Here is a 19,069-nt window from a genome sequence, read left to right on the forward strand (position 1 = left end):
GCACATATGTTGGAATAAGACACGGAAAACTTCATTAATTTGTTACACAAAGATTAAGACAAATCACAGATAGATGCTTCGGTTTTCATAAAAGAATATGACCGATCGATCCTGCAAATTATGCTATGCAGAGAAAAACGCGTGAGATTTGATGATGATGAGGATTGAAGGAAAGAAATATGATTGAGACTCGTAACGGAATGGGATGGAAACAAAGAGAAAAAGAAAAAGTTGCAATTGAGAAAATTAAAAGGAGGAGGAAGCCTTCAACTCAGAAAAAGAGAGGAATTTGCCTTCTCTTTTTCCTTGGCTTACGCGCCGGGCCTAAACCCCTGCGTACACGGTGAGTTGGTGGGTCTCACGCTTCCCTACGTGTCCAAACATTATAAGTCCTCCCACCCAATCTTTCTTTGCATGCATGATGTTATCGGTTATCCCCAGTTCATGGGGTCCCCATTTGGTGCTCATCAGGTGATGAGCACCCAGTGCTCATCACTTGATGAGCAATCTGGACGGTCCAGATTTAATATTTTTAAATAATTATTTTAAAATAGAAAAAACTATATTTTTAAAAAATGATAGTTAAGAGATTATCTTTATTTTTTATCCTATATCTATTAAAATAATTATTTTAAAAAAATAAAAATAAAAATAAAATCAGATCTGGACCATCCAAATCAGATCTGGACGGTCCAGATCTGATGAGCACCCAATGCAAATCCTCCCCAGTAACAATAGTAACCCCCCACTTGCACGCATTTCCACCTACTTACGAGTTGTACATGAACTCACCATGAAGCTTCTAGGATTATCATTACGCCATAAATTAAAATGTCCATGATATTTCATTTATTTAACCCTATAATGTGTTCATGCTTGTATGTCTTCGTTAAAAAACATAATAATAATAACAACAAATAATTGACATACAGCTAGAAAATAGAAACATATACGCCTACCTCATCATTTTGATTTAATTTTCATTACCCATTTGTTGGCCCTATTTAAAGGCAGCTATGACTTATGCTTTTTTCAAGTCTCTCCTCCTCTATTATTGTTGCTTCAAAACAAAGTAACAACGCCGCTAGTGGTACTCTCTCTCTCTCTCTCTCTGCACTTCGTCTTCATCAAAGTCTCAGCTCGTCATTTCATAAGCTTATCATATTATGGTTGAGAGCCAACCATGGTGGACCAATCTGATACTGATGCCTAAGGGTTTCAGATTCCGTCCGAGAGATGAAGAACTCGTTGGTCATTACCTCTACCACAAACTGATGGCTGATGATCCTTCCATCCACAACATCATCCCTGAGATTGAGATTTGCAAGTACGAACCATGGGACTTACCAGGTATCATAATCTTCTTCTTCTTCACACCAATATCAATCTGCAGTTTTTTTTTTTTTTTTAAATTGTTCGTACCTCAATCATCTTGTGCTGTGCTGTTTCAGCATTATCGCTGATCAAGTCGGCGGACTCGGAATGGTTTTTCATCAGTCCTCGCGATTACAAGTACTCAAACCGTACTCTGTGTAATAGGACAACATCACGTGGTTACTGGAAACCCACCGGTCAAGAGACGAAAATCAAGGATCGAGTCACCAACAATGTCATTGGGACCAAAAGGACACTAGTTTTCTACCGAGGACGTGCTCCCGGTATTAAAGATAATTGGGTTATTCGTGAATGTCATGATGCCCTCTTCCCTCCCAATCAGGTAAGCTTCGAGCTAGGGGTTTAGAAAGTTTATCATTTATGTGTGTATAGATATTGAACTTCAAGAATTGGAGAGTATATGCAGTACAAAGTTCTCCCAGTTCTGCGCTTATGAAGCAGCCAAAGTGGTTACGACATGAATTTTATGGTTTAAAACTGCCTTACAACTATGATTAGTTGTTTTTCTGGCGATTTCTTACTTTAACGTTTATATTGGGATCTATGATCTGATTGTGACAAAGTAATGCTTGATTATTCTTCCATGTTGCAGAGAGCCTATGTTATATGTAGGTTACTGAAGAAAACTGAGAAGAAACCAAAAGAAAAATCCAATGAACTAGTTCATGATGAACAGGGGCCAAATAACCGTATAGTTGTTGAGTATGAAAATCAAGCAAGTTTGCGTGTGACTCCAGAAGTAAGCACACAACTTCTTGAGCCACTGATGGATATATTGTTTATATATGATGCTGTAGGATGCGAACTAGAGTGAGAGAACTAAAATTTGATTGATATATGACTTAGGTACAGTACTATCCCTCAGATATGGATTCACTGATTCAAACAGCTGGGGAGTCAAATGAGTTTGCAGGCTCATTGATTCAGACACGGCCTAGTGAAGTGAATCCAAGCGTTGAGATGCCACATGATGAGTCAGAAGAAGAATTTGATGTCAGTTCATTACTGCGGTCCCCTTCGAGTTTGGATGAGCTAGAGAGTAACTGGAAATGGTAAATAGCATATATCAGATATGCATTCGCACGCATCAAGAAAGGAAAACTATTTATGTTTAAAGTAAAAAGAATTATGGTGATGTGTACTTTTTTCAGTGTTCTTGTGAGATTTGAGGTTTGGATCTGCGTGATGTTATTGTATGGAGGCAAACACGTGAGGAGGGTTTTGTTTTAGCCATATGTTAGAGACAAGGATTTGGCCTGGAGCTATCTGTTGTATTTAATTTTTAGACCTGAGTCTGTTGTATGTGCTGACCTTCCCTTTCAAGTTTTTATATATCAATGAGGTATAATTTTTTATGAGTAAAAGGGATTTCTTTGTTTATTTTTTGTTTCCTCGGTTAACTTGTTCATTAGTATAAACTACTGACAAAAAAATCTGTCGATTGTTTACGGAATATTATTAGATGCGAAAATGGAAAATAAAATATATACCTCCAAATAAAAATAAAAAAATTGATAATGTTAAACAATAATAATTAAGTTAACGACAGGTTAATAATATTATATATACATATCATTTTGTGTATTCAAAATGACATATTTCTCCTTTTATATACCAACCAGATTGATATTATGGTGTTGAATCATTTCAAAAAAAAAAAAAAGACGAAATCTTGGCAAAGAATAGTTCGAGCAATGACAAATTGAAAAAGAATACACTGCAGAGGTCTGCAGCAAAATTTTTCCATAAAAACGTGATAGTGCGATCAAGTCAATTGATGCTCTTCGATAAACATATCTTCTTTGTAGATTTACGATTGCAGGCAAAAATAAAATATCTCCTTTGTGATTAAACCCTTCAAATTTCTATAATTACTAAAAAATAATGTATAACTGAGGTACGAATTTTATTTAATCAAATATCAATCAATTCTTTTAAAATAGAAAAGCAAGAGAGTTATTTTTTATTATTAAAACGTAAAAACACTCTTTTAAAATAGTATATGGTGCTCCACTAGTATAGTCCTATATATAAGACTATTAAGTTACTTCCTCTGGTCATTTTTATAGGATCTTTTTAATCAAATTACACAGTTTAAAGAAATAGTTAAAATTAAAAAACAATAAATATACCAAAATTAAAAAATTTTCTTCAAATATGCCTCTATTTAAAAAGGAGCAAATAAGAGAGAAATACTATACTATTACTGATACAAAGGGTGAAAGAAAATTTAGTAGAAAAAGATGAATGGAAAGAATAAAAAATTAATTAATGATAAAATTGATAAAAATATATTTAATATTCAAACTCCCCTAAATAAGATAGTGTGAAAAAGACCAAACCAATTCAAATTACAGGATCATATAAAAATCAACCGAGGGAGTACAAATTTTGGAATAGAGCTAATCTTTTTTGTACGTTACACTTCGATGATATGGTACCTAAAAATTTAATCCACCTTTTTCATTTTATTATCCTTATTGATTACACGTTTCTGCATTAATTATCATATGTTGGTCAAGAATTATTCACTCTGTGGGAGACTCTCTTTCTCTTATTTCTTTCTTTTTCCTATACACTCTCTCCCATATTTTTTTTCCAGTCATTCTCTTTCTCCTTTGACCCTCCATAGATAAGGGATATATTTGAATTCAAATAGATTTGTGATCCATTTATTATTTTTAACCAAGTTTAATCAATTTTTTGATCTAAATAATTCAGTTATTTGCATGTGATATATAGGAGTGGAGTGAGTTTTAAATAAGGCGGGTTGTATGAAAGCTAAAACTCTAAAACTTGCTGAGCAAGTAGCTTTGGGAAGTTAAAGGGTATGTTTGGATTGACGTTGGGTAAAATTGACTTCTAACCTAACTGACTTTTGTAACTAAAGTTAGAATAAAAGTCAGTTAGGGTATGTTTAGATAGGTGCTTTTAAAAAGTCAGTTGAAAAAGTTAAAAGTTGTTTGGATGATTAATAGAAAAGTGAGTTTAGTTATAAAATGACGGAAAAGGGCATGGACTTTATTGAATAGTAATGTTTGATATTTTATGTTTTTAATATGATAATTGTAAAAAAAAATACCTAAAATTATTATGATAAAATAAAAATATTTTATTTGTGAAATTATAAAATATTGATTTATTTTGTTCTCAAGTTACCCCTGTAATGATCATACATATTAAGAAATTTTTATTAATGGGTAGTTTTAATACACATGATTAACAAAAATATTTTAGACAAGATAACATCAATTTATTATAAATAAGTAACTTAATTAATTTTATTAATATATTCAAATTAGTTATCTAATTCTTATATTAAAAATATGTAGTATCAAATTATTGGGTTTGTTAGGGGTAATTTTGTCTTTTTCCATTACCATCTTTTCTCTCTCCATGTTTGTGACGGCAAAAGCTCAAAAAATTAGCTTCAACGTTAGGCGTCTTTTTACCCAAAAGTTCATTTGCAAAAACGCTCACCCAAACATTAGTTTGAGCATTTATCTGTTAGTAACACTAGTTTGCGCCATTCCAATACACGTTTTCTATTAAAAACGTTGATCCAAACATGCCCAAAATTGGGGGGGGGGGGAGAGAATCCACATATAGATAGCGGGGTTAATACTTTGAAAGCTAAAACTTGGGCAGCAAGTAGCTTTGCTGTTGGTTTAAATTCTGGCAAAAAAAAAAGAAAAAGAAAAAAATATAGGGTTTAAATTTCAAGAATTCCAAAATATTAAAAATTTTAAACTTGGGAAACAAGTTGTCTTCATTTCCGTTTTCCTTGCGAGATGCCATTCCAGAACCTTCAGGGACGTGTTCCTATTTCGAGATTGGAAATTTGGAATACACAAAATTTTAAAACTTAGGGAACAAGTTTGCAGCACATATAACATAAATCATATATATCTAGTTTTAATACTGTGCTATAGTGATGATGAAGACGTGAGTTTGATGCTCGAAGGAAGAAATGAAGGGGAAAGATAGACTCCCAAAAATTCTCTCCTCTTCTTTGCACAGCACATCTTTAATTAATTTAGTACGTAGAAGTGGATTTTAGCAAATGAAAGTGAAAACATAATGTTTCTTTTTAGAAATATTAAAAAAAATAATGGAGTTGATATGATTTTCGGTCATTAAAATTTAAAGTTATTTGGTTTTAATTTTTTAAATTTTAAATTATAAAATTTAGTTTATTTTAAATGTTAGTTTTTGAAAATATAACAATATTAAATTTTGTTAAAGCGTTGTAATGACATTAAAATGATGGGGTGAAATCACTGTAAAACACAAAGGTAAATTTTGTTTGGATTAAAAAAAAAAAAGGTCCTTCAGGGCCTGTTAAGGGAAAAAAAAAGGTGATAATTTTAATATTAATTTAGCTTGATTTTCACTGCCGATCTGATCTCTAGGCCGGTCTATAAAAGGAGGTGTTCCCGTTGGTGATGCTTCAAGTGATCAAGTCAAGTCAGTCCATTCCTTTCTCTTTCACGCCCTTTTCTTCACTCTCCTCCAGCATCTTCGTCTCCCTCAAATTCTCTGCTTGCCCTGTTCCAACCCCTTCATATATTATTATGGCTGAGACAACCATGACGGATCCAGCTCCGACGCAGAGCGGTGTGCCCGTGGGGTTCAGATTCTGTCCGACCGAGGAAGAGCTCGTCGCTTACTACCTCCGCCATAAACTGATGGCCCATGATCCTTCCGTTTACACCACCTTACCTGACATTGACGTCTGCAAGTTCGAGCCCTGGGATTTATTATGTATTTTATTCCAAATTTTTCTTTCAAATTTTTTGTACCCCAACTTCTTATCATGCTCTGGCCTTTGATTTTGCTCTCTTGTTCTTATCTAGCTCTTGCTACTTCCGCGACTTCGGCGACCAAGTTTGACGACTCGGAGTGCTTTTTCTTCAGTCCTCGTGGTTATAAGTACGCTAACGGTACTCGGTGGAACAGGACAACATCGTGTGGCTTCTGGAAGGTCACCGGCCGAGACCGGAAAATCAGACAAGGCACCAACAATGTCATTGGGATTAAGAGGATTCTAGTTTTTTACGAAGGTCGTTTTCCTCGTGGACGTAAAACTGGTTGGGTTATTCATGAATACCATGATAACATACTTCCTCTGGAGCAGGTGAAAGCGAATTCTCTTTCTGTTTTTTTCATATAAACTGCGTGCCTTAAGAATTGGAGAGTATATGCTGTGCTTCTATTGTAAAACCAAAAGAATTTTCTGGGTTTTAAAAACTTTTTTTCAACTATAGTTACTGAATCTACCGTCAATAATGTTAGTCATCAATTTTCATGAGTTGGAATTAGCTCACGATGCTGTCAGTTATGATGAATAACTCATCTGATTCAATGTTTCTATTAAACTGATTACTGTTAATTCTGATTTTGTGATGTAGTTTTAACAAATGAATGCCTGATTATACTTCCAAATGGTGCAGAGGAACTTTATCTTATGCAGGTTAACGAAGAAACATGAGAAGAAATCGAAAGAAAAAACTATTGACTTTGGGCAAGAATTATTGAGCTCCAAAGAGAGCTCAATAATAACATAAACTTCGAGCATGAAAATCAAACAAATTTCAATATGATTTCAAAGGTGAGCAGAAAGATTCTTGAAGTAATTCACAGATTGTGTTTGAAAGCGTGAAAGAGAATGAAAACTAATGCTCGTTTAATACTGGTTTTAGGAATGTTGTTTATTAAATATGAGCTCACCAACTCAAACCTCTCCCCAGGAGGTTATAGACAACACAGGCACTCAAACTCAATTCCTTTCAAATGAAGACATAGACTCAATGATTCAAGAACTTTCCCAGTCAAATGAAGCTATACCACAAAAACTAAATTCAAGCAGTGAAACACCGCTTGAGTTTGATTACGAAGAGTTGTACTCCAGCTTGGTCGTGTAGTTGGCTCCAACCATGGATGAGAAATGGTTACGGGAAACGACGGCCGCAGCTTCTATGCATTGACATGAAAGGGGGGGCAAAAAAAGCATTTGCATTAGTGTATCTTTTTCCAATTACTTTTCTAAATTCCTGTGATTTAGCACGAAGAATTGTTGTGTATCTTTTTATTGTTATAAATCCTGGTGACTAGTGACTTAACTTGTATTAAATACTGCGTTTAAATTAATGCAAATTTGTATGGCCATAGACAATTGTTTCGTTTCCTCTATGATTAACAGATGCTATAGCATAAACTATTGATGGGAAGAATTCTGGTGTAAATGGAATATTAAATATAGTAAGAGACAATAAACAAAATAATAATCATGTTAACTACTACTTTTTTTTTCTTTTCTTTTTATAAATAAAAACACAGGACATTATATCCATCATGTGCGGAGCCCACAACCATCCAGAGGATTTAATTGTCATTGTGACAATTGGCCTTTTTTTTTTCCAGTTGCTTATGTGAATGTGTTCGGCGCTTGGCATTGAGAGAGAAGGTGAATGAATATTACATCCAATGTGATAGCTTTACGATCAAAGCAAAATGGAAAAGTGGAGAATAAACTAACGAAATGAAAAGAAGCGTAACAAATCAAACAATGGAACAAAATGGGAGCATAAAACAAAAACGAGTCAAGGAATATGAGGAAATGGAAGAAGGAGACGCGCCAGGCAAAAGTTAGTGGGGTCAATACTCTCAAAAGCTAAGACTTGGGGAGCACGTCTTAGCGTATAGTATGTACACACAAGAATTGCCATTTACAAAAGACAACCCCCCAAAGACTTTTTTTTTTCCTTTTTTATTGTCCTCCTCTCCCCTTTTCTTTTATTGTAAATCCGCTTGACTTTTAGCATTCTTACAAGAATAATATTCTGTTGGAGTTATTAATTTTCTGGTATTTCAATTAATTGAGTTTAGTGATATAGCTGTTGGGTTCTTCTAGTTTGAAGAAGATTCTATCTATTCCTATGATCGTCAAGTTCATTATCCGTCACTTATAAATTTATTGTTACTATCTAATGGGCTCATGAATATGAATTTCATTTGGATGACATTCCGTGCATTTTCAATTTAAAGATGGTTATCAATTATAGCAGTATTCATGCATGTTTACACGCCGACCAAAATGAGAATGGCAAAATGAAAAAAATGAGTTGATTGGGGTGACCGAGGGTTGAACTCGGGCCCTCAATAACTCAGCAAAACTATGCGACCCACGCTTTAGCCAACTGCGCAATGGGGGGCGTGCATGTTTAGCCGTTTTCCATGGTGTGAGATTTGAGAAAGTATGTTTTTTTATTTCTTTAAATTTACTGTATGAATGTACTGCTCCCCGTCCTAATTATAAAAACCAGTTGACTAATTTGAGAAGATTAAAAAGTAAGTTGAGTTAGTTATTTGTCCTAAATAGGTGTTATCTTTTCTAAAATATTCTTGCTAATCAAGTGTATTAACTAGAACTATTATTGTTAGAAGGGCTATTTTAAAATAAAATGTATAAATATGAGAGACAAAATAGATTGGGTTCTTATATTTAGGACCAAATAAAATTAAATAGGATCTTATATTAAAGACCGGAGGTAGTATATTTTTGTTCTTAATTTATATTTTCTATAAAACATTATTTTTTTAAAGTATATATATTAAAAGGAGTAAAGCAAAAATTAGGGTTAAGGTGCATTCAACATCCTTAATATTTTTCTTAGATACATGTAGCATCTTAAAATATTTTGAGGTGCATCTAGTCCTGAATGTTTTTCAAGTACGTCAAACACCTTAAAGTATTTTTTTGTATATTAGTATTGGATGCATCAAAAAATATTTTAGGATATTGGATACATCTAAAAAAATATTTCACATTGCTAAATTACCCAAAAAAATATTTTAAGATACTGGACATACTTAAAAAAGATGTTTTAGAGTGTTAGATATACTATAAAATATTTTAAGATGTTGGGTGGATTTAAACTTACAAAATTAAATACTCCTCCGGTCCTTAATATATACCTAATTGTTAAGTTAATTTGAGTTCTAAATATAATATCTATTTTTCATATTAGCATTACGATGACTTTCTAAAATAAGCATACACAAAATCCTTCTTTGATGGGCTGATTGGCGTGATGGGCTTTCTTTGGTTACACAAGTGATGAGCTTTTCAACCCAAAGATGATAGTAATTCAAGAGACATAGTTTGAGATAAAAATATAAACTTTTTGGGCCTGAATTTTTTTCTTTTGGGTTGGGGCAATCTGGAAACCTTAGAAAAAAGCTACCTACCATTTTTTTTGTTGCTTCGCTATTCTTCCTCTCTTTTTCCTTTTTGTATCGTGGAATCTGCACATGTTGCTTTGTTCTTAGGCAACAACAAACCTAGTGCTTATGGGATGACAGTCTATTATTCTTTCGTTTTTTTTTCTACGGCGTTTTGAATAGTTCGTGACAAATTCTGATGATTCAAATGGGTTTTCTTCAGATCTCCTGATCTCAAGCATCCTTAACAACTCCACCTACTGGCTGTGAGGAAAGCGGTTTTTGAGTCTTCTTAGTCCCAATGACATTTTTGGTACCTGATTCTCAATGTCCCTAGAATTTTGTGGAGCTTTAGGACACAATGTCATTGGTACCTAGAATATTTTGTAGTTACCTCTCCTGGCAACCCGATAGGCCTTGTGCTTTGACAAGAATGAAACTACGACATTGATGTGCTTAAGATTAGTCACAAGAATTGAAAAGGCCTGTTTATTTACTGTTGCTTACCTTGATTAGCATGGAGCTTTAGGACACAATGTCATTGGTACCTAGAATATTTTGTAGTTACCTCTCCTGGCAACCCAATAGGCCTTATGCTTTGACAAGAATGAAAACTACGACATTGATGTGCTTAAGATTAGTCACAAGAATTGAAAAGGCTGTTTTATATTACTGTTGCTTACCTTGATTAGCAGTGTCTTTCATGCGATTGCAAGCCAGAGTATGTTATTGTTATAGTGGTTCTATATATTTTGAAATTTACTTCAAAATATGATTATGCGCCCAATTTTTCAATCTGAATTGTTTGGCGAAAAGAATTTATCATTAATATCCCCGGAGAGGAGATAGATGCCCTAGAAACATGGAGTAGCCTGTCTTAACAGAGATGCTGATGCATCATTTGAAGAAATGCTTATTTTAACTCCCTATATGATGTATTCTGTAGGCTCTGAAGAAAAAAATGATTAGTGAAATCAAATTGTAATCAGAAAAAATCTTAGTGGGAGGAATTGGAACCCCAATGATAGGGTTACTTTCATTCTGTAGTGTCATCTGATGTCCTGCCGTGTGATTAAATGTTATGATATGACTAATGTAGTGTTGTTGACTCATCTGTGCAGGCGAACATTTCCACCTGCAGCAAACTCAAAAAGTTTCTCTAGAGCAGTGTTGAAGAAAAAAAGCAGCTTATCTACTGAAAGCTGGGTTGTCTTTTTACTGAAAGCTGTTCATAATTCTCTATATAATTGCTTTTCGGGATCAAAACCTAATCAGCTTTAGAAATTTTTGTTCATATTCAACAAAGATCTTTAACAGTTCTTTCTTTCGGGCCTGAACAAAGATCCTTAACTAACTGCTATTATGGTCGGATAATGAGAGATTATTTAAATGTGTAGCTGCTTTCGCTATCAAACAAGATAACCAAATTGACGGCAGATTTCCCTCATGCTCTGGGTCAGGTCATCGGCTCTGAAACAGAGGAAGGGCTTGTTTTAGAGGAATCAAGTTAGCTTGGGATATGGGCTTCAAAAAAGGTCCTTGAATCGGATTCAAAAAAATCTGGTGGATGTGATTGTCAACAACAGAAACAGCAACATCTACAGCCTAGTGGTCATCCAGATTCCAGAGATGCTGATGTTAAATTGGAAAGTGCCGATTTTACACATTTCTAGAGGCCGATATTGCCTCCCTGATTCTCTTACGAGGAATGGGTTATTGAAATCGGATTTCTTTGCATCTTGTCTGACTCATCTTCGGACCTTAGGTGTTGAAGAGTGTCTGGGATCAAGATTCTCCCCTGCTTAGTTTTTTCTTCATCGACCTCTAGCCCACTTTTTTAACTAAAAAAAAGTGTTGGTTGCTACTTCTCAGGAACTTGGCTTCATAAATTAGTCGATATTACTAGTCTAACATTTCAGAGGGCATTGAGATGAGAGAGATGCCAGTGTTTTGACTTAAAATTTCAGCTGCTGCTAATCAGAGAAAAAATTGCATCATTTTGAATCTTCAGAATAATCCATTGGACCAATGATGAAGTATTTAGCTGGTCAGAACTCAATTGAGGGTGAAGTGAGGGTAACAATTCAAGAAAGAACACAGTCATTGTTGAGATACTCCTTCAGTACTTAATATAAAACCCATTTAATTAATTTGATTTGATTAAGAAAGTTAGGTAAGTTAGTTAATTATAAAAAAGTGATACTTTTTTCCTAAAACACTATAATCATCTTTCTTAATACCCCTCTCCCTCTTTTACATGATTATGGTTGAAGGAGTATCTATAGGGTTAATTTAGAAAAAATTAATAAATATGAGAAATGAGTCTTATATTTAGGATCAAAACCAACTCAAGAATTGTGTCTTATATTAAAGACTGGAAAAGTACCATTCTGGAATCTTCGACTATTTTTCTCTGTTCTGAAACATTACCATCATCATATCCACATACGCGGTCATTGCTGGGGAAATGTTATCATGCGGGAGATTCCATTGATGCCCTTGCTTCCTGGTTTCCTTTTCGGCTTTTTTACTTTGTGCAAGTTCTAGTGGGCATAACTTTTAGTACTTTATTATATCTTTGATAAGATGTACAAAATGAAGTTAATTAAAGAGGGTCCACAAATGATGAACTCTCTATGCATCTCCCTTTGCAATTGTCACTGAATGCCGCGTGGAATTAAAAATTATTATGACATAACCTTAGGGCTAGATGAAATGGACCAAGGAAACCTTTATCTGCCTGTTTGGATCAATGTTCGTTGGGCCAGACATCACTTAATCTGAGCATAAACCTGTTTGGACAATGAGAGGATGTTTGCGAGAGCTTTTGAGACTTTACTTTTAGACCAAAAGCCAGATTAAATCGTGCGTTTTGATAAGCTAAAGGGAGAGAGCTTTTTCAGAATTGTGCTTATGGCATCAGATGGTTTTTCCTCACTCCTCCTCATTTATTCTTGTCTTATTATTCTCCTCACTTCTCCTCATTCGTTCCCCATATGCTCAAACCTCCTCCTCAATTAATTAATTACATAATATTATTTTGTTTAACTTTGTTACAATACATAAATTTTAATTTTAATTTATTTCATCCATTCAAACTATGTTTCACTCTATGTTTGCAATAATTTTTTTATGATATCTCTGATGTTTTAAGATATATTTCAGTTATGAAATCTCACTTCTTCATATTTAAATAATTTAATTTATTGTATTATGTACATTTTTTTAATAATTTATCATTTTTTCAATAACACTCATACTGATTTGGGTAATTGTAAAAATTAAATTTACTAATTTTAATTTATCATATTATGTAAATTTTTTTTTTTATTATTTTCCATTATCTAATAAAACTCAAACCCATTTTGGTAATTATACAAACTAAACTTACTTTTATTCAATCATAATCTAAACAACTATTTACCCAATCTAATTTTTACAAACTAACTTTTATAAAATTCGATCCAAACACAATTCACATAACTCAATTTAACTTTTACGTAACTTCACTTTTTTAAAAGTCAAATTGACAAGTTACTTTTTCAATCGCTAATCCAAATGGATTCTACACGTATATCGTCGTTTTTTATGCGATCACACTTCTATCGCACACGGAAGATTGAACTCAAAACAGGCGTCTAATATTATTGGGTTGGAACGTAGAAAGTCCTGACAAATTTTATTTCATATATTGATAAACATGCGCTCACAGTTTGTTTAAATCTTGCTGAGAATAGCATTAATACTGAAACAAATAGCCTATCTATTTTAAGGAAGAAGAGCAAAATCAAATATGTTGGAATAAGAAACGGAAAGCTTCATTAATTTGTTACACAAAGATTAAGACAAATCGCAAATAGATGCTTTGGTTTTCATAAAAGAATATGAGTGATCGATCTTTCAAATTATGCCATGCAGAGAAAAACGCGTGAGATTTGATGATGATGAGGAGGACTAAAAGAAAGAAATATGATTGAGACTCGTAACGGAATGGGATGGAAACAAAGAGAAAAAGAAAAAGTTGCAATTGAGAAAATCAAAAGAAGGAGGAAGCCTCCAACTCAGAAAACGAGAGGAATTGCCTTCTCTTTTTCCTTGGCTTACGCGCCGAGCCTAAACTCCTGCGGACCCGGCGAGTTTGTGGGTCCCACACTTGACTACGTGTCCAAGCATTACAATTTACAAGTCCTCCCACGAATCTTTCTTTGCATGCATGACGTTATCGGTTATCCCCAGTAACGTTAGTATCACACCCACCTGCACACATTTCCACCCACATTCCTACTTACGAGTTATGTATGAACTCACCATGAAGCTTCTAAGATTATTCGTTATGCCACAAATTAAAGTGTCCGTTCATGATATTTCATTTATTTAACCCTGTAACGTGTTCCTGCTTGTATGTCTTCGTTAAAAAAATAATAATAACAACAACAAATAATTGCCACACGGCTAGAAAATAGGAACATATATGCCTACCTCATTTTGATTTAATTTTCATTACCCATTTGTTGGCCCTATTTAAAGACAGCTATGACTTATGCTCAGTTCAAGTCTCTCGTCCTTCATTATTGTTGCTTCCAAACAAAGTAACAACGCCGCAAGTGGTTCTCTCTCTCTCTCTCTCTCTCACACACACACCCCCTTCGTCTCCATCAAAGTCTCAGTTCGCCTTTCATAAGCTTATCAGGTTATGGTTGAGAGCCAACCATGGTGGACCAAGCTGATACTCTGATGCCTAAGGGTTTAAAATTCCGTCCGACCGATGAAGAACTCGTTGGTCATTACCTCCACCACAAATTGATGGCTGATGATCCTTCCATCCACAACATCATCCCTGAGATTGAAGTTTGCAAGTACGAACCCTGGGACTTACCAGGTATCATAATCTTCTTCTTCTTCTTCACGCCAATATCTATCTGCAGTTTTTTTTTTTTTAAATTGTTCATACCTCAATCATCTTATGCTGTGCCGTTTAATTTTGCCTTCTCTTTTTTCTTTCTCGGGTTCTTCCCCCAACTTGTGCTGTTTCAGCGTTATCGCCGATCAAGTCGGAGGACTCGGAATGGTTTTTCTTCAGTCCTCGCGATTACAAGTACTCAAACAGTACTCGGTGTAATAGGGCAACATCACGTGGTTACTGGAAACCCACCGGTAAAGAGAGGAAAATCAGGGATCGAGTCACCAACAAAGTCATTGGGACAAAGAAGACACTTGTTTTCTACCGAGGACGTGTTCCTGGCGTCAAAGATAATTGGGTAATTCATGAATATCATGATGCCCTCTTCCCTCCAGATCAGGTAAGCCTCTAGCAAGGAGTATATAAGCTTTATCATTTATGTGTTTATACATATTAAACTTCAAGAATTGGAGAGTATATGCAGTACGAAGTTCTCCCAATTCTGTGCTTATGAAGCTGCCGAAGTAGTTATGACATGAATTTTATGGTTTAAAACTGCCTTACAACTGTGATTAGTTGTTTTTCTAGCGATTTCTGACTTCAACGTTTATATTGAGGTCCATGATCTGATTGTGACAAAGTAATGCTTGATTATTGTTCCATCTTGCAGAGAGCCTATGTTGTATGTAGGTTACTGAAGAAAACTGAAAAGAAAACAAAAGAAAAATCCAATGAACTCGTTCATGACGAACAGGAGCCAAATAACCGTATAGTTGTTGAGTATGAAAATCAAGCAAGTTTGCGTGTGATTCCAGAAGTAAGCACACAAATACTGATAGATATATTGTTTATAAATGATGCTGTAGGATGCGAACTAGAGTGAGAGAACTGAAATTTCATTGATATATGACTTAGGTACAGTACTCTCTCTCGGATATGGATCCACTGATTCAAACGGCTGGGGAGTCAAATGAGCTTGCAGGCTCAATGATTCAGACAGGGCCTACTGAAATGAATCCAAGCGTTGAGACGCCACATGATGAGTCAGAAGAAGAATTTGATTTCAGTTCATTATTGCGGTCGCCTCCAAGTTTGCCTCCAAGTTTGGACGAGCAAGAGAGTAACTGGAAATGGTAATAGCATATATCAGATATGCATTGGCACGCATCAAGAAAGGAAAACTACTTATGTTAGAGTGAAAATTATTATTATGGTGTGTATCTTTTTTTTTCAGTGTTCTTGTGAGATTTAAAGTTTGGATCTGCGTGATTTTATTGTGTGGAGGTAAACGCTTGAGAAGGGTTTTGTTTCAGCCATGTTAGAGACAAGGATATGGCCTGGAGATATCTGTTTGTATTTAATTTTTAGACCTGAGTCTGTTGTATGTTGTGACCTACCCTTTCAAGTTTATATATATCAATGCGGTATAATTTTTTATGACTAAAAGGGATTTTTTTTTATTTTTTGTTTCCTTGATTATGACGTGTTCATTTGTATAAACTACTGACAAAAAAAAAATCTGTCGATTATTTATGGAATATTATTTTATGTGAAAATGGAAAATAAAATATATACCTCCAAATAAAAATAAAAATTGATAATGTTAAGCAATAATAATAAAGTTAACCACAAGTTAATATATACACACACACCAAGCAGATAGATCATTGATATTATGTTGTTGAATTATTTTAAAAAAAAAGAGGAAATTTTGACAAAGAATAGTTTGAGAAATGACAAAACAGAATATACTGCAGAGGTCAGCAAAATTTTTCCATAAAAACGTGGTAGTACTATCAAGTAAATTGATGGTCTTCGATAAACATATCTACAAGGCAAAAATAAAATATCTCCTTTTAAAATAGTACATGGTGTTCCACTAGTATAATCCTATATGTAAGACTATTTAGTTACTCCCTCGAGTCATTTTTCATAAGATCTTTTTAACCGAATTACATAGTTTAGAAAAACAGTTAAAATCAGTTAAAAATAATAAATATATCAAAATTAAACTTTTTTTCAAATATGCCCCTATTTAATAAAGGAGCAGAAATATTATCCTATTAATAGGATAAAGGGTGAAAGAAAATTTAGTAGAAAAAGATGAAGGGAAAGAATAAAAAATTAATTAATGATAAAATAGATAAAAGTACATTTAATATCTAATATTTAGAGTCTCCTAAAAAAACTGGTTAAAAAGGCCAAACCAATTCAAATGTTGGGATTATATAAAAATCAAAGGAGAGGGTACAATTTTTGGAATAGAGCTAATCTTTTTTGTAAGTTACACTTTGTTGATATGGCATCTAAAAATACAATCTACTTTTTTCATTTTTATTATCTTATATTATTTCTTTTTTTTTTATACATTCTCTGCTATATTTTTTTTTTCCAATCATTCTCTTTATCCTTCGACCCTCCATAGATAAGGGATATATTTGAATTCAAATACATTTGTTATCCATTTATTATTTTTAACCAATTTCAATCAATTTTTCGATCTACATAATTCAGTGCATGTGATATATAGGAGTGGAGTGAGTTTTAAATAAGGCGGGTTGTATGAAAGCTAAAACTCTAAAACTTGCGGAGCAAGTAGCTTTGGGAAGTTAAAATAGGAAAACAAAAATCTATATATAGATAGTGGGGTTAATAGTTGGAAAGCTAAAACTTGGGGAGCAAGTAGCCTTGCTGTTCATTTCATTCATTCCAGGTCCAGAAAGCCATAATATTATTACTGACTTCACAGTAGTCGTTTTTTTTTAATGCGTTTGGCATTCAGCTTTAATTTTTCTATTCCTCATTTCTTCCTTACCCTCTGCTTTTCATCACAATTTTCTCCTTCGTTCTTTCCCCTTCTTTTCTTCTGCCAATAATGCTACCTGCGCCCTGCTACGACGACCTTAATTAGTAGAAAAGTGGAGTGTTCTTGGTCCCAATGACATTGTTGGTATTCTTGGATTGACGTCAAGCTTTAATTTGGAACACAACAATGTCATTGGTGTCTACAGTATTCTGCACTTTCCTCTCACCGTAATGAAACTTGGGTTAAAGTCCAATTTTATCTAAAAAAATTTCGGATTGTAGATTTCCGAAAGTTTTTTTAATCAATACCATCCTGAGAATTTTAAAAGAAAGCAATTTGATCCCTAACATTTAAAAATGTTAATTGTCAATCTTAGTTTTTAATCATTAAAGTCAATTTTTTAACATGTCAACAGTTAGGACTACCTTGCTCCCTTTCTAATACTTTTAGAGTGATACTAAACCCAAGAAAACTTTCAAATACCTACAGCTCTTATACAAAAACTTTTGGGACAAAAATAAATCTTAATCCATGAAAGGTCAACATTTTTTTGGTTGAGATATATTCATAGTTAAAATTGCATGCGGTGATTTTGGGTTATCATAATGCTTATTATTCTATTAACCATTGTATCTGCACATGTACATTATGATTTCAAGCCAAAAGATAAGTTTTTTTTTTTTGAAAAATTATATATGTATTTGATATTATACTGACCTAAATTAAACCACCATTCAACTCAAATATAATGGAACTTTCTAAATACAAAATTATCGTTGGTCCAATTATTGTCACTTTTCTTCTACGGGTTCTGAGAGTTTCCTTAAAATATGATTAGTGTTTTCCCATGACGACTACTCCCACTTATTCATAATATAATATCTTAGTTAAGTTTAAATTTAAAAAAATGTTAGTTAAGTCATTAAACTTATTTTTAATTGATAAAAGTTATTTATTTTATTCATATTAAAAAATGTAACTGAAAATTCCTCTGATCTTTCCTGTATTTAGGACTCTCTCTCCAGTGAAGAGTTATGTTAGTTTTTCTCTGAGTAAAAGTGCTAAGGTCACTTTGTGTGAGTCACCTCGATGGTGTTCAGTCCTGGCACTAGAAACTTTTCAGCCCCTTTCTCTGTTTAGGTGCTCTGAACAGGGGAAGGTTTGTCTCTCCAATCTTTTGTCAGCTATTCAGCACAGTTCGTAGGAATGGACAGTAGTAAGATGGCGATTCATTTTTGATGGAAGGACGGGAATGAAGAAGAGGGAAGTCAGAACGTTCTGGTTGGAAAAATCTTTTCCAAAGCAAAGATTGGTTACGCGACGGTGCAGAGTGCAGTCTCGATAGGTTGGAAACTCCAAGGGAACTTAGAAATAAAATCCCTTGGGTACAAACTCTACTCCTTTACTTTCCAAAATGAATATGAGACGGACATAGTCGTAGATGAGAACCCCTGGACTGTGCGCAATCATATGTTAAGTCTCCACCATAGGAAAGTGTTTATAGGGGATAATGAGATTAATTTCAAGGACTATGTTTTTAGGGTACAATTCCACAATCTTCCTTCGGCAAGGAGATTGGCAGAGAATATGAAGAGCATGGCCAGTGTTATTCGTAAGGTCCTGGAAATTGAAGATCTGGAGGACGTAAAGTTTGCTGCACGAAGTTTCTACCGAGCCCGAGTGGAGTTAGATATAGAGAAACCTTTAGTGCCAGGTTTCAGTATACCTAGGCCGAACAATCTAAC

The 19,069-nt window shown here is 34.1% G+C and overlaps 3 protein-coding genes across 5 annotated transcripts in view; all 3 read left to right on the forward strand.

The window, feature by feature from the left end:
- Positions 1–19,069, forward strand: part of LOC114711968 (NAC transcription factor 29-like) — a 34,532-nt gene that overhangs the window by 7,680 nt on the left and 7,783 nt on the right. The window contains exons 5-6 of one of the 2 annotated variants that reach the window (XR_003737180.1): positions 7,112–7,488; positions 15,610–15,620. Coding sequence is in view for 1 of the 2 variants with exons in the window: in XM_028896415.1 (XP_028752248.1) it covers positions 7,112–7,319 (208 nt within the window). In the remaining variant the exon portion in view is untranslated. Of the gene's footprint in view, positions 1–7,111; positions 7,564–15,609; positions 15,621–19,069 lie in introns of those variants that run through there. The other variant, XM_028896415.1, reaches the window with a different exon arrangement.
- On the forward strand, positions 1,053–2,743 carry LOC114711972 (protein NTM1-like 9). The gene is made up of 4 exons (XM_028896419.1): positions 1,053–1,350; positions 1,452–1,717; positions 1,988–2,134; positions 2,242–2,743. The coding sequence occupies exons 1-4, from the start codon at positions 1,167–1,169 to the stop codon at positions 2,449–2,451; spliced, it is 807 nt and encodes a 268-aa protein (XP_028752252.1). The 5' UTR covers positions 1,053–1,166; the 3' UTR covers positions 2,452–2,743.
- On the forward strand, positions 14,154–15,942 carry LOC114711973 (protein NTM1-like 9). 2 transcript variants are annotated; one of them, XM_028896420.1, is made up of 5 exons: positions 14,154–14,225; positions 14,309–14,497; positions 14,653–14,918; positions 15,189–15,335; positions 15,434–15,942. In XM_028896420.1, the coding sequence occupies exons 2-5, from the start codon at positions 14,329–14,331 to the stop codon at positions 15,653–15,655; spliced, it is 804 nt and encodes a 267-aa protein (XP_028752253.1). In that variant the 5' UTR covers positions 14,154–14,225; positions 14,309–14,328; the 3' UTR covers positions 15,656–15,942. The 2 variants fall into 2 exon arrangements, with proteins under 2 accessions (XP_028752253.1, XP_028752254.1); XM_028896421.1 differs by lacking the exon at positions 14,154–14,225 and having other exon boundaries at positions 14,234–14,497; positions 15,440–15,942.

Source organism: Neltuma alba, unplaced genomic scaffold, assembly GCF_004799145.2.
Source record: "Neltuma alba isolate B1F8T4 unplaced genomic scaffold, ASM479914v2 tig00011324_pilon, whole genome shotgun sequence".
NCBI classification, from domain to species: Eukaryota; Viridiplantae; Streptophyta; class Magnoliopsida; order Fabales; family Fabaceae; genus Neltuma; species Neltuma alba.

What these genes read in the sequence shown, in the direction of transcription:
- LOC114711973 (XM_028896420.1), top strand. Translation starts at nt 14,329, where the DNA reads ATGGTGGACCAAGCTGATACTCTGATGCCTAAGGGTTTAAAATTCCGT. An exon ending in CGAACCCTGGGACTTACCAG is followed by an intron (nt 14,498 to 14,652) that starts GTATCATAATCT and finishes GTGCTGTTTCAG; the next exon opens with CGTTATCGCCGATCAAGTCG. An exon ending in CCCTCTTCCCTCCAGATCAG is followed by an intron (nt 14,919 to 15,188) that starts GTAAGCCTCTAG and finishes TCCATCTTGCAG; the next exon opens with AGAGCCTATGTTGTATGTAG.
- LOC114711972 (XM_028896419.1), top strand. Translation starts at nt 1,167, where the DNA reads ATGGTTGAGAGCCAACCATGGTGGACCAATCTGATACTGATGCCTAAG. An exon ending in CGAACCATGGGACTTACCAG is followed by an intron (nt 1,351 to 1,451) that starts GTATCATAATCT and finishes GTGCTGTTTCAG; the next exon opens with CATTATCGCTGATCAAGTCG. An exon ending in CCCTCTTCCCTCCCAATCAG is followed by an intron (nt 1,718 to 1,987) that starts GTAAGCTTCGAG and finishes TCCATGTTGCAG; the next exon opens with AGAGCCTATGTTATATGTAG.